At 42.6% G+C, this 12494-nt stretch overlaps 1 protein-coding gene across 4 annotated transcripts in view; it reads right to left on the minus strand.

Moving 5' to 3' along the window:
* The window catches only part of u2af1 (U2 small nuclear RNA auxiliary factor 1), an 84449-nt gene that overhangs the window by 42066 nt on the left and 29889 nt on the right, over positions 1-12494 (minus strand). For 2 of the 4 annotated variants that reach the window (XM_063050200.1, XM_063050198.1), the window contains exon 3: positions 6129-6195. In XM_063050200.1, coding sequence (XP_062906270.1) covers positions 6129-6195 — 67 coding nt within the window. Of the gene's footprint in view, positions 1-6128; positions 6196-7099; positions 7167-12494 lie in introns of all 4 variants that reach the window. The other 2 variants (XM_063050201.1, XM_063050199.1) reach the window with 1 other exon arrangement.

Raw genomic sequence — 12494 nt, forward strand, 5'->3', positions numbered from 1 at the left:
CTCAGTCTAGCTAAAAGAAATTCTTCCTCATCTCTGTTCTAAATGGACATTCATCTATTCTGAGGTGCCCTCTGGTCCTGGATTCACCCACTATAGGAAACATCCTCTCCCCATCCACTCCATCTAGGCCTTTCAATATTTGATGGGTTTCAATGAGATCACCCACTATTCTTTTAAACTCTAGCAAGATCAGGCCCAGAGCCATCAAATGCTCCTCATACATTAACCCTTTATCACTTTCAGAATCATTCTTGTAAACCCCCTCTGGACCCTCTCTCATGCCAGCACTTCTTAAATAACAAACCCAAAACGACTCACAATACTCCTAGTGTGGTCACACAAATACCTTATAAAGCCTCAGCATTACGTTCTTGCTGTTATAGTCTAGTCCTCTCATAATGAATGCTAACATTATATTTGCCTTCCTTACCACCAACTCAACCTGCAAGTTAACCTTTAGGGCAGGGGTCAGCAACCTTTTTGCCTCTGTGGGCCGGATCGCGTATTAATGAGCGGATGGTGGGCCAGATAAATGCCACAAAAAAACTTGAAATATGGGAATTATCCATTTAAGTACATCTAGTTATGTTTTGCCTCAAATTAATGAATAACGCATACTTGAAAATCATTTTGTGCTTAAGGTTGCCTACCCCTGCTTTAGGGAATCCTGCACAAGTACTCCCAAGTCCTTTTGCACCCCTGATTTTTAAATTTTCTCCCCATTTAGAAAATAGTCTACACCTTTATTCATGCTACCAAGGGCAAGACTATACACTTCCCTACACTATATTCTGCCACATCTTTGCCCATTCTCACAATCTAAGTCCTTCTGCATACTCCCTGCTTCCTCAACACTACCTGCCCCTCACCTATCTTCATATTGTCCACAAACTTTGCAACAAAGCCATCAATTCGTTCATCCAAATCACTGACACGTAATGTAAAAAGAAATGGCCCCACAAATCCTTGTGGAACACCACTAGTCACCAGCAGCCAACCAGAAAAGGCTTCCTTTATGCCCACTCTTTGCCTTCTGCTAGTTAGCCAATATCCTAACCATGCTAGCATCTTTCCTGTAATTCCATGGGTTCTTATTTTGTCAAGTAGCCACATGTGTGGTACCTTGTTAAAAGCCTTCTGAAAATCTAAGTAAGCAACATCAACTGACACTCCTTTGTCTATACTGCCTGTTATTTTCTCGGAGTTCCATCAGATTTGTCAGGCAAGGTTTCCCCTTGAGAAAGCTATGCTGACTTTGGCCTATTTTATCATACACTTCCAGGTACCCAGAAACCTCTCCTTAATAATGGGCTCCAGCATCTTCCGAACCACAGAAGTGAGGTTGACTGGCCTATAATTTCCATTCTTCTGCCGCCCCTACCTGCCCAAAAGAATGGTGGTGGTGGCAAAAACCCTCATGCCTCAAGAGGAAAATTTGTGAAAAGAACAGAGAAACTTCAAGGAGACAGGCAAGGTGAATGGCTGCGGAAACGTCCACCAGGATATGTAGTTCCACACAAAACAATGGAGATAAAAGAAGAACCTTGAGATTGTGTGGTCAGCTGTGGTATATGTCTGAAAGCAGCATCAATTGAGGGCATAAAATTATCTCAAGCCGAAATGGAACAGGGAGAAGGGTTAGATTGATCTTAGAGTACGTTAAAGGGTTGGCACAGCATTTGGGCCAAAGGGACTCCCCTGTGCTATAGTGTTCCATGTCTTAATCTGATTACGTAACATCATCTGGAATGTTATACAAGAATAGGATTTGTGAGTATGATAATCGTCCATCAGATTGAATTCTCCTTTGTGGAAAGATTAACACTGGCTCTAAACCAGCGGTTCCCAACCTAGGAGGCCAGAACCCCTTGGTTAACGGTGGGGTCCAAAACATTAAAAAGTTTGGGAACCCCGGGTCTAAATTGAGCCTGAAGTTACCCCATGGGGCATACAAAATTCTTAGACGGTTCATCAGGATTGATGTCATAACATTTTTGGCTTAAGATACACATCTAAAATAAGGAATCAAATGTTCAACATGGTCATGAGAAGAAATGTCTTCAGTCAGGAATTCAGAATTCTCTAATTCAGTGGTGGAGGCTGAGTACACCAAGTATATTTTGAATATTAAGGGATGAAGAAGCAGTCAAGGGGGAGCAAATGGTCTACCGGCTTTGTGCTTTCCCTTTCTTTGTTGAGAGCAAGCGCAAAAGGGAGGTTATGTAAATTGTGAAACACCAGCCATTTCACCATAGTGACAGCTGACTTGGCATTAATATACAGCAAGAAAACTGCATCAGAGAAGGTACAGAAATGTATGAGGTTGTTGAGAAATTTGGCTGATATACATGGGGTAGTGTGGTCACTCACAACACGCTGGAGGAACTCAGCAGGTCGGGCAGCATCCGTGGAAACGATCAGTCAACGTTTCCGGCTGGAACCCTTCGTCAGGACTGAAGAGGGAGGGGGCAGGGGCCCTAAAAAGGTGGGGAAAGGGTGGGAAGGAAAAGGCTGGTAGGTTCCAGGTGAAAAACCAGTAAGGGGAAAGATAAAGGGGTGGGGGAGGGGAAGCAGGGAGGTGATAGGCAGGAAAGGTGAAGAAGGAATAAGGGACAACGCAATGGGTAGCAGAAGGAGGCAGAACCAAGAGGGAGGTGGTAGGCAGCTGGGGGAGGGGGCAGAGTGACATAGGGATAGAGGAAGGGAGGGGGAGGGAATTACCGGAAGTTGGAGAATTCTATGTTCATACCAAGGGGCTGGAGACTACCTAGACGGTATATGAGGTGTTGCTCCTCCAACCTGAGTTTAGCCTCATCATGGCAGTAGAGGAGGCCATGTATAGAAATATCCAAATGGGAATGGGAAGCAGTGTTGAAGTGGGTGGCAACCGGGAGATCCTCATATACCGTATAGGTAGTCTACAGCCCCTTGGTATGAACATAGAATTCTCCAACTTCCAGTAATTCCCTCCCCCAACCCTATTTCACTCTGCCCCCTCCCCCAGCTGCCTATCACCTCCCTCGTGGTTCTGCCTCCTTCTACTACCCATTGTGTTTTCCCCGATTCCTTCTTCACCTTTCCTACCTATCCCCTCCCTGCTTCCTCTCCCCCACCCCTTTATCTTTCCCCTTACTGGTTTTTCACCTGGAACCTACCAGCCTTCTCCTTCCCACCCTCCCCCCACCTTCTTTATAGGGCCTCTGCCCCTTCCCTCTTCAATCCTGACCAAGGGTTCTGGCCCGATATGTCGACTGATCGTTTCCACGGATGCTGCCCGACCTGAGTTCCTCCAGCATGTTGTGAGTGTTGCTTTGACCCCAGCATCTGCAGAGTATTTTGTGTTTAGGTAGTGTGGTCAGTTGTCTCATTTGTCTGAGAAGGAGAATCAAACTATCTCAGCCAAAATGGAATGGTCAGAAAAGCAGGCACATGGACATTGTGGTTCCTCTCCGCATCAGGTGGAAACCCTGCCGTTTCTTTAGCACTTGTCCGTTTTTACAAGGCCAAGTTGCTAGCTCAAGCTCAATCTAACACAGATGGAAAGTGTGCAAGGAGCCAGCAGTATTCGAGGCCAAGACCACTTGTCTCGAAGTTCGGTGTGGATGCCACTGTACCATCAACTGGCTAGGCCAATGGACAAGGGATACAGAATTTATCCCAATTGCTAGATAAACTAAACCAAAGTTTGGGAACCATCTTCTTTATTGAGAATGACAGGAGTCCAGAAACACCTGAAAAGGTAGCAAAAATAAAAGCCCTCAACTCATTAGGAAAATATTTATATATTCAACTTTAGTGTTATAACTATGTGCATATAAACCAAATGATGGAAAGTGAGATCAGGGTGTGTTGCACTTTTTCAGCTGGTGTGAATTAGACGCTGAATGCTCTCCTGCATTGCCTTATCCCTATGATCCCACGTTAACCAATTCTACAGGTCTGTAACAACCTGCTGTTTCATGACAGCCACACACTGTCTTCTGTTCTCAAATGTAGTAATGAGAACAAGTGCCCAAATGAAGACATCTCAGTTACGGCCATGTACACATGAGCATGTGTTGACGACTGCTCAAGACTCTCCAGCCTCCTATTGCAAACGTCAGAGTGGGGGGCAGGTAATGGCATAAATACACCAAGGTTTCTAAATTTTAAAACTTACATCAAAGTAGCAAAAAGACAATGGAAACACACAATAAAAGCCTACCACACAAGACCAGTTTGTGTTATAATATGCATCTTCTTGATGCAATGGGACATCACCCACCCAATTAGTACAAGTCACATCAAACTGAAATGGACTCAGTCAATCGAGGACACTGCAGCTTCTGTATTAATTGGTTATCATCACATCCTGCCTGCAATCATGAGTTGACACTCCACGTGGACAGGAGGCAAGATCAGACCAGTTCTGTTTGTGTCCAGCACCAGCTCTGGTCGGACATGTAATCTATTGGGAAATGCCATCCTAGAAAATGGCAACTCTAATCTGAGTTTCCCTTTCACCAACAATCTCTTGCTTCATAAAGAAAATTCATGGAGCAGATTGTTAACTCACTGAAGCACTTGCACCATATACCAGCTACTGCTCTGACTAGAAACCCAAGGATCAGAAATTCATTCAATGAGAAACAGCCCATAAGTAATTAGCTATTGAGGAGGAGATGGATTCCCAACATCAGACCCATCAACAGCTGCTATGTGACCAACTGTTCAGACAGAGCAGCTGAACTACTGCACTAATTACACTGTGAATGGGGCCTTAATCCCATGCCAGAATAGATAATTAGATATTTTGGTATGTACCGGGATCCTGAGATGCATTTACAGCTACAGACGTACCAAGTCCGAACCCCAATGAACCTGTGCATAATCACATAAACCAACATTTGCATGCATGAACAAGGCCCAATTCATTCAGCTCATCCCTGAGCTTGCCCAGTAGTAACAGACAATTACCTCATTCTTCCACGTATACAAGAGCCAATCCCTCCAGCTCTGTGAACTTGACATTGCCACATCAAGACCCTATGAAGAATATCTGGCAAACTGGAAGCCAGCAAGACTGGGTGTAAAATTCACCAATATTCTAAAGAGCAAGTTATTCTGCTATCGTATTACTCATGGAAGCAATGGTCTCCCAATCTTACTGTGGAACACCAACAAAGTGAACATATAAAGCACAACTGACAGTCAAACACAGAGGGCCTGATATTTAACCTTTGAGTTTTCCACTCTGTTGAGGATCTCACCTTCCCTGAACGTTCAGTGCTACATTAAACAGCTGAGTTGCACTTAACATGAAAATCTGAAACACTTCTGTTCAGTTTCCCATTTTCATTATGAAAGCAGACCGTGGCTTTGGGAAAACATCAAAATCTGTACTGCTATGCTGATATGTGGTACATCTGTTAAATTGCAGAATATCATTGAAATATGTTTCATAAAACATACTATATACTTTGAAGGGATTCTCATCTCTACTATCTGCCTTTAACTGTACATATTAAAAAAATTATAGTTTATTAGTATTTCAGACTGCAGTGAGCAGGAGAGAGAACTTCTCATCTTTATTACTAATTATTTAGAAGTCTATGGTTGTTGAAGCCCCTACCCAATCTCTATGTTGCCCTCCCTCCAAAACCTCTTCAATTCAAATAAAGAATTTCTGACTCATCACAGCAATCAAGCTTCCTGCTCCCTACCAATAGTAAGCCAAAGTACAGAAAGCTTTCAGGCGAGTAACTGGACCACTTCTGCGTTGAATGCTCTGTTGTGACCCCTGGTCCAAGGCTCAGACAGCACCACAACCCGAAGATATCTGGTGCAACGTTCTAGCCCCTGGATCAAGTTTAGTCAAAACATAAGCCCACAACCTGGAAGGGTTTTGAACTAGTCATAAATTGCTCTTCCATGTCTTGAGTCTCCTGCTCCAGTCTTTGCCGACAAAATACACCCTCCTCCCCCACATCATCTTTACTCTCACCCAGCGGGTTGAGAAAGTTGTAAGTTCACACATACTAAACTTTTCTCAAACTATATTATTACAAGTACTGAATAGGATGACAAAACACACATCCTCCTGACTGTAAATACAACTCGACAACCTGCAAAGGCGTTTGTTAACTTACAGTGGAAACCGTCTGCTGTCTGGGTACAGTTTTGAGGGTTACGGTATAAGTTCAAGAGCGCAATGGTCTGAAATACAAAACGTAACAAGTTTTGACACCACATCTCTAAAAAAATTCAACTTAAAACCTATTTCACACCCTTTGACTTGAGGGTAGACAGCATGGGGAGCTGAAAAGAAAATGTTAATCCCTTCAGTGATGAGTCTTCCTTTTCATCAGAACTTGTCTGACAAAGCTGTGAAGATATGGAGATATCATGATATAACAGCAGCAGGACCACTAACTCATATCTGAAAGAATGGTAAATTTGCCCAACACTTTATAGTGTGCAGCATCTACAAAACCATTTACCTTTCTAATGCATTTCATTTTTAAACAGGTCAGGAAGTGTAGCCACAGGACCACGTTAACATGGCAGACTCTTGCACTGGGCATAGGGCCTCATGTTCAGTCAATACAGTAACAAATGTCCTACTTGTAATTTTATACCATGAGATCCCCACAAATTTGAGGAGAATTGAGGTTATGCGGAATCAAAATACTGGTCTTGAGTTGTTGGCATATCTCAGCAAAGCATGATACTGAAAAGTCTCTACTTACCTTGTGTGTTCATATTATTGAACCATCTCGTGCACCACACTGGTGCCTAGATGCCACTGCCTTTTAGCAATCACTAGCCAGGGGTTGATGTTTTCTGAGACATTTCATTAATGTCAAATTGATCTTTTTCAGTTTTCCCAACTCTGGAGACTTGGAACAGGACTTACAGGTGCCATAAAGATGGTAACAACTTACACAGACAGGGAGACTTCAATATTTGTGCTGGTTGGGAATGGAACATCAAGCCCTGGATCATCACCAGCTTAATGGCTACTCTTCACCTTTGTTTTAACTGGTCTCAGTTTAGTGAGACCAATAACTACTGCTCTACAAAACGGCCAAACCCCCAGATCTCCGATGGCGGGACTTACAGTGTGAGCCGTCTGCCGTCTGCGCACTATTTTGGGGATTACGGTAGATGTTTTGAATCAAGATGGTCTGCAGAAGAAAAAAAGGAAATCCCATTGGCTTCTGCACATAATGGTGAGGACTGCGGTGTGGAGAGAACTCTGACATGATCACAAACAACGCTACATTCATGAGGCTGCTACCCAGCACACAGCTCAATGCAATAGGGCAGTAGAGAGAAAAAGGTGCAGCAAGAGTCAGGGAGGCGGTCAGAAACCTTTCAATGAATTGAAAATAGCCGGTTTGCATAAGCATTGTGCTCCCTTGAATGACCACGTTGTGCTAGCCTTGCAAGCAATGGAACAAAAATCAAAAACATCTGAACTGAAATCAGCTCTAAATGTATAAACAGAAGCAGCAGTGAAAGGAATGACATCAATCTTTCTACAACCCATAACGGAAAATGTGCAGGTTGGACAGGCAGTGTCTATACGTACATTGCAAAAGTTGTTCTGTCAATTAATATCAATCTTCCCAAACTACTCAACCTGCCATCAGAAGGACCATGCTTTCAAAACCTTGAGGGTGTGGCACGAGTGTGTGTATGTATGTATGTATTGAAGGGAGGTGAGGGAGATGGGCTCCGTTTTCCAATTATTATACAATTTACTGTACAGGGAAGCTGACTGCTCCTCTTTCCTTGCAGCCTGTTGCATTTCAGATTGAGGATCCTACAGGATCCAGTCTCATCTGAAAATGGACCTGGAAATCGTGATGTTCAGTTTAAATAGAAACATCTTATTCTCCAGGGACAGAATGCACAAGGTCAGTATTTTGCAGAGAGTACGGCTGCCATGGCTACCCAATTTCTACTTTCATCCTTGCCCACATCGACAGAACAACCCACCTTCTAGAAAGACTGATGGGACAAGGATCACAACCTTAACCCTGGCCAAAATTTTCCCCACAAGACTCCAACAAATCATCACATTGTCCCATCATCAGGTGCTGATTGTGGCGACCTACTTTCTGGCACACACGAGCCGGCTCACAACAGCGCGCGCAGGCAGAGGGCCGGCCCCAAAAAGGGTGCCAGGCCATCTTCACCAGCAGGGGGAAAATCCCGTGCGCGGAAAGGGTCTGGGAATATGCATTCCTCACAGTAGTCCAGCCCAGGGAGGGTGGGAACGGGAAGGCTTTAAAGCAGGCTGCGAAGTTTGAATAAATCTCTTTTTCATCGCAACTCCAACTCACCAACTCCGTGTGGTTATTCTAGCGCTGTGTGTATCATTTTCCATCATCAACATCTCCATCCTATGTGCATGGCTACATCATTGTACACCAGAGGTTAAAGATCTAACATGGACCAGTTTCCTAAGATACTTCAGAACTTTTAAAAGGCTTCCTGAACTTGTACACCTCCAGTTTAAAACTCCACCAATCCCAAACATAACTTCCACATTAACGGCAAACTATACCATTCTTCAACCATGGCTTTAGCTAACAGTGCCAAAAATGATGACATTTGGAAATATCCTTGTAGCTGCAGTGGATTTCAGTTAATTAGGCCATCATCTAATTGAGGCAGCCACTTATTTGGGACCGGAGTCTGTTGCCCAACAGTTTCTCACTAGCTGCAGTCGCTTGCATTTGTGTGACCGTTATACAAAGCACTGCGCTCAGAAAAGAAGTCTTCAAATAGCATCAGTTGTGTGTGTTTGTATTTAAAAAGCAGTGACTTCTTTAAGCTTGGAGACGTCAGAAATGAAGGGGAGTGAAAATGAAACAATTTCACTACTTCAAAAGTTAGGAACTACAAAGACAGCCAATTAATTGCACTAGGAGACTGCGATAATTTTGTTCATTTACAGTCAAAAGAATACAGCAGCATACACTGGATGAATTCCTCCATCAATAACTATTAAAAACTAATACAGTTTTATAGTACTGTAGTAGTATTGGCGGTGTTCTAATTTGTTCTGTATTTTATTTAAATATGTAATTTGTTACTCAGTTAAATGGTAGTTTGTCCTTTTTTATACCTTTTTAACTATTTCCATGAAACTTTGGCTAATTGGGGCAGGCGCTTAATTGGGTCAAAATGTATTGGTCCCAATGTGTCCCGATTAACCAGAATCCACTGTAATTATATCTAGATGATGATTCCCTTGTACATAAGTGACAAAAATTAGCACAAAAATATGAAAATTCATAATTCCCCCAGCAGTAGAAGCTGCGTTTTAAATGGATAATTTCTGTAGAATTTACAAGCCATTCAATTAAGTCCCCATAATCAGAATTGATAAGAAATTTTTAAGTGTGCATCCCATCTGAAACAGTTCAAGCGCATCTTTCTACTTGGCTAAAATATAATTTGGCGTATCTTTAAGCATTGACTTCAATAATCAAGCATTTCCACATATGTCTCCCATACAGAAGTCCTGGGCACAGAAACACACATTTAGAAAAGCAACATTTTATGAGCAGCATCAAGATGAAAATGCAGACAAAATGCATAGAGGCAGAGGTTCAGAAGTGGATTCCAGTAATTCTCATTACCAATGCCAAAATAATATGGCTCTTGATGTTAGACTAATATGATATGGTGTACAATCAAAGATTCTACAAATCGCTAGGGGGCATTGGGTAGTTTTGTCATTACTTGTTTGTGGGCTTTGGAATTAGCAGGAAAATTACATTTATTCTCCTTTCAGAACAGAGTGGCTTTCTGCGTCATCAAAGGACAGTTAAAAATGAACAGTGGTGTAGTCACATACAGCCAGACGAGGTAGAGACACAGATTGTGTAAGACGATAACGACCTTGATTCGTTTTAGATAACTATTGAGCACACTCGTACCAACTATTGATTCCATAGTTGAGGTGGGATTCAAACTCACATCACACAGGTCAAAAGATACAGCACAGAAACACAACCTTCACTCCACCATGTCCATGCCATCCATCAACTGGGTTGTTGGTCTATGCTAATCCCATTTTACAAGTCTTCTCTGCCCTGGCTATTCAAGTGCTCTTGACCACTCAGGTCACCTCAGCTGTGTTTCACCTTTCAACCAGTCTGGAAAATAAAAGCCTCCTTGTTAGACCTCTGTCTTCCTACCCCAAACTGATGCTCTCTAGTTGCAGGTCTCTGCAGTGAGGTAAATTACATTATTTACTCCATATCCCTGATAACTCTAAGGATCCCCCACAGGTCCCATCCATAAGTCTATAAGCTAAAGGAGAATTAGACCATTTGGCTCATCGAGTCTGCTCCGTCATTTGATCATGACACATCCATTTCCCTCACTGGCTTGTCCTTTCCTACATTCATATTACACCATCTACTTGTAAACCTACTGGCTCATCCTCAGCTTTATCATACTGGTTTCCATCCCCCTACCACATTAGTTTAAACACTACCTCCTCTGCCATCTATCTTTGTATTAGCCGCAAACTTGTTCACAAAGCCGTTAATATCGTTATCCAAATCACTGACATATAACGTTAAAAAGTGGTCTCACACCGACCTCTGTGGAACACCACTAGTCACTGGCAACCAATCATAAAAGTCTCCCTATATTCTCACTCTTTGCCTCCTGCCAATCAGCTAATGCTCTATCCATGCTAGTAACGTCCATGTAATACCATGGACAGCCTAATGTGTGGCAACTTGTCAAAGGCCTTAAGAAAATCCAAATACACAAAATCCACCAATTCTCCTTTGTTTATCCTGCTCGTTATTTCTTCAAAGAATTCCATCAGATTGGTCAGGCAAGATTTTCCCTTAAGGAAACCATGGCGATTTCAGTGTATTCCATCATGTGCTTCCAAATACCCCTAAACCACATCCTTAACAACCAATCACTGAGGCCAGACTAACTGGCCTTTTAATTTCCTTTCTTCTGCCTCTCTCTTTTCTTGAAGAATGGAGTAACATTTGCAATTTTCCTGTCCTCCGGAACCATGGCAGAACCTAAAGTCTCCACTATCTCTTCAGCCATCTCTTTCAGAACCCTGATGTGTACACCATCTGGTCCAGGTGAATTATTTACCCTTAGATCTTTCATTTTCCTAAGAACCTTCTTCCTAGTAATGGTAGCTTCACACAGTTCTGACTCCTGACACTCTCGAACTTCCACCATACTGCTTGTGTCTTCCATAGTGAAGACTGATGCAAAATACTTATTCAATGTGTCCACCATTTCCTTGCCCTCCAATACTACCTCTCCAGCAGTCTGATATCCACTCTCACCTCTCTTTTACACTTTATGCATTTGAAGAAACTGTTGATAACCTCTTTGATATTATTAGCTAGTTTATCTTTGTATTCCACCATTTCCTTCGTTATGGCTTTTTTTTTTAGTTGCCTTCTGTTGGTTTTTAAAAGCTTCCCAATCCTCTAAATTCCCACGAATTTTTGTTCTATTATATGCCCTCTCTCTGGCTTTTATGTTGGCTTTGACTTTCCTTGTCATCCTTTCTTCTTTGGGATGTATCTATCCTGTCTTCCGAATTGCTCCCAGAAAGTCCAGCCATTGCCCCTCTGCCATCATCCCTGCTAGTGTTCCATTCCAATCAATTATGGCCAACTCCTCTCTCATGTCTTTGTAGTTCCCTATACTCCACTGTAGTACCGATACATCTCACTTTAACATTTTCCTCTCAAATTGCAGGGTGAATTCTATCATATTATGATCACCGTCTCCTTTACCTTAAGCTCTCTAATCAGTTCCAGTTCATTGCACAACACCCAATTCAGAATAGGTGATCCTTTAGAGGACTCAACCACGAAGCTGCTCTAACTCTAGTCAGTCCCTTCTCATAACTGAAATATTCCATTTTAGGCAACATCCTGAGAAAAGTCTCAGCCCCAGCTGCAGCTCCTTTAGTGACAAATAGAACGGCACTGTACTACAGCCTCCCTGCTTTTATACCCTATCAGCCAAATCCATATTGCCGACCTCTGGATACAAGTCTAGTTATTTGATCACTGTGTCAGTTCATGGCCATTAGTGTTGTTGATGATAAAACTACCAGATTCTCATAAAACCACTAACTGGTTCACCGATGCTCTTCTGGGCAGAAAGGATATCATCTCTTGCCCAGCCTGCTCTGCTCGAGTCTAGAACCATATTTGGTCAAGTAGACACAATGGGCCAAAAACTTCTGATCTTATGGTCACGTCATGTCATTTACTGCCCTCTGTAATAGCCCAGTAACCCACCCTGTTCAAGGGAATTTAGGGATCTTTGGAAAGAATGGTAATTGATTGGCATTCAGAATCCAAAGGCATAATTTGAGCTTTCTAATTAAAAGGGCACAGCTGTTAATAGGGCAGCATCTCTGCCTGTGCGCTGAAAAGAACAAGTAATGAAAAAAATAAAACCAACACAGCTACAGAATAAATCATCAGGAG

This window comes from Mobula hypostoma, chromosome 6 (assembly GCF_963921235.1).
Source record: "Mobula hypostoma chromosome 6, sMobHyp1.1, whole genome shotgun sequence".
NCBI classification, from domain to species: domain Eukaryota; kingdom Metazoa; phylum Chordata; class Chondrichthyes; order Myliobatiformes; family Myliobatidae; genus Mobula; species Mobula hypostoma.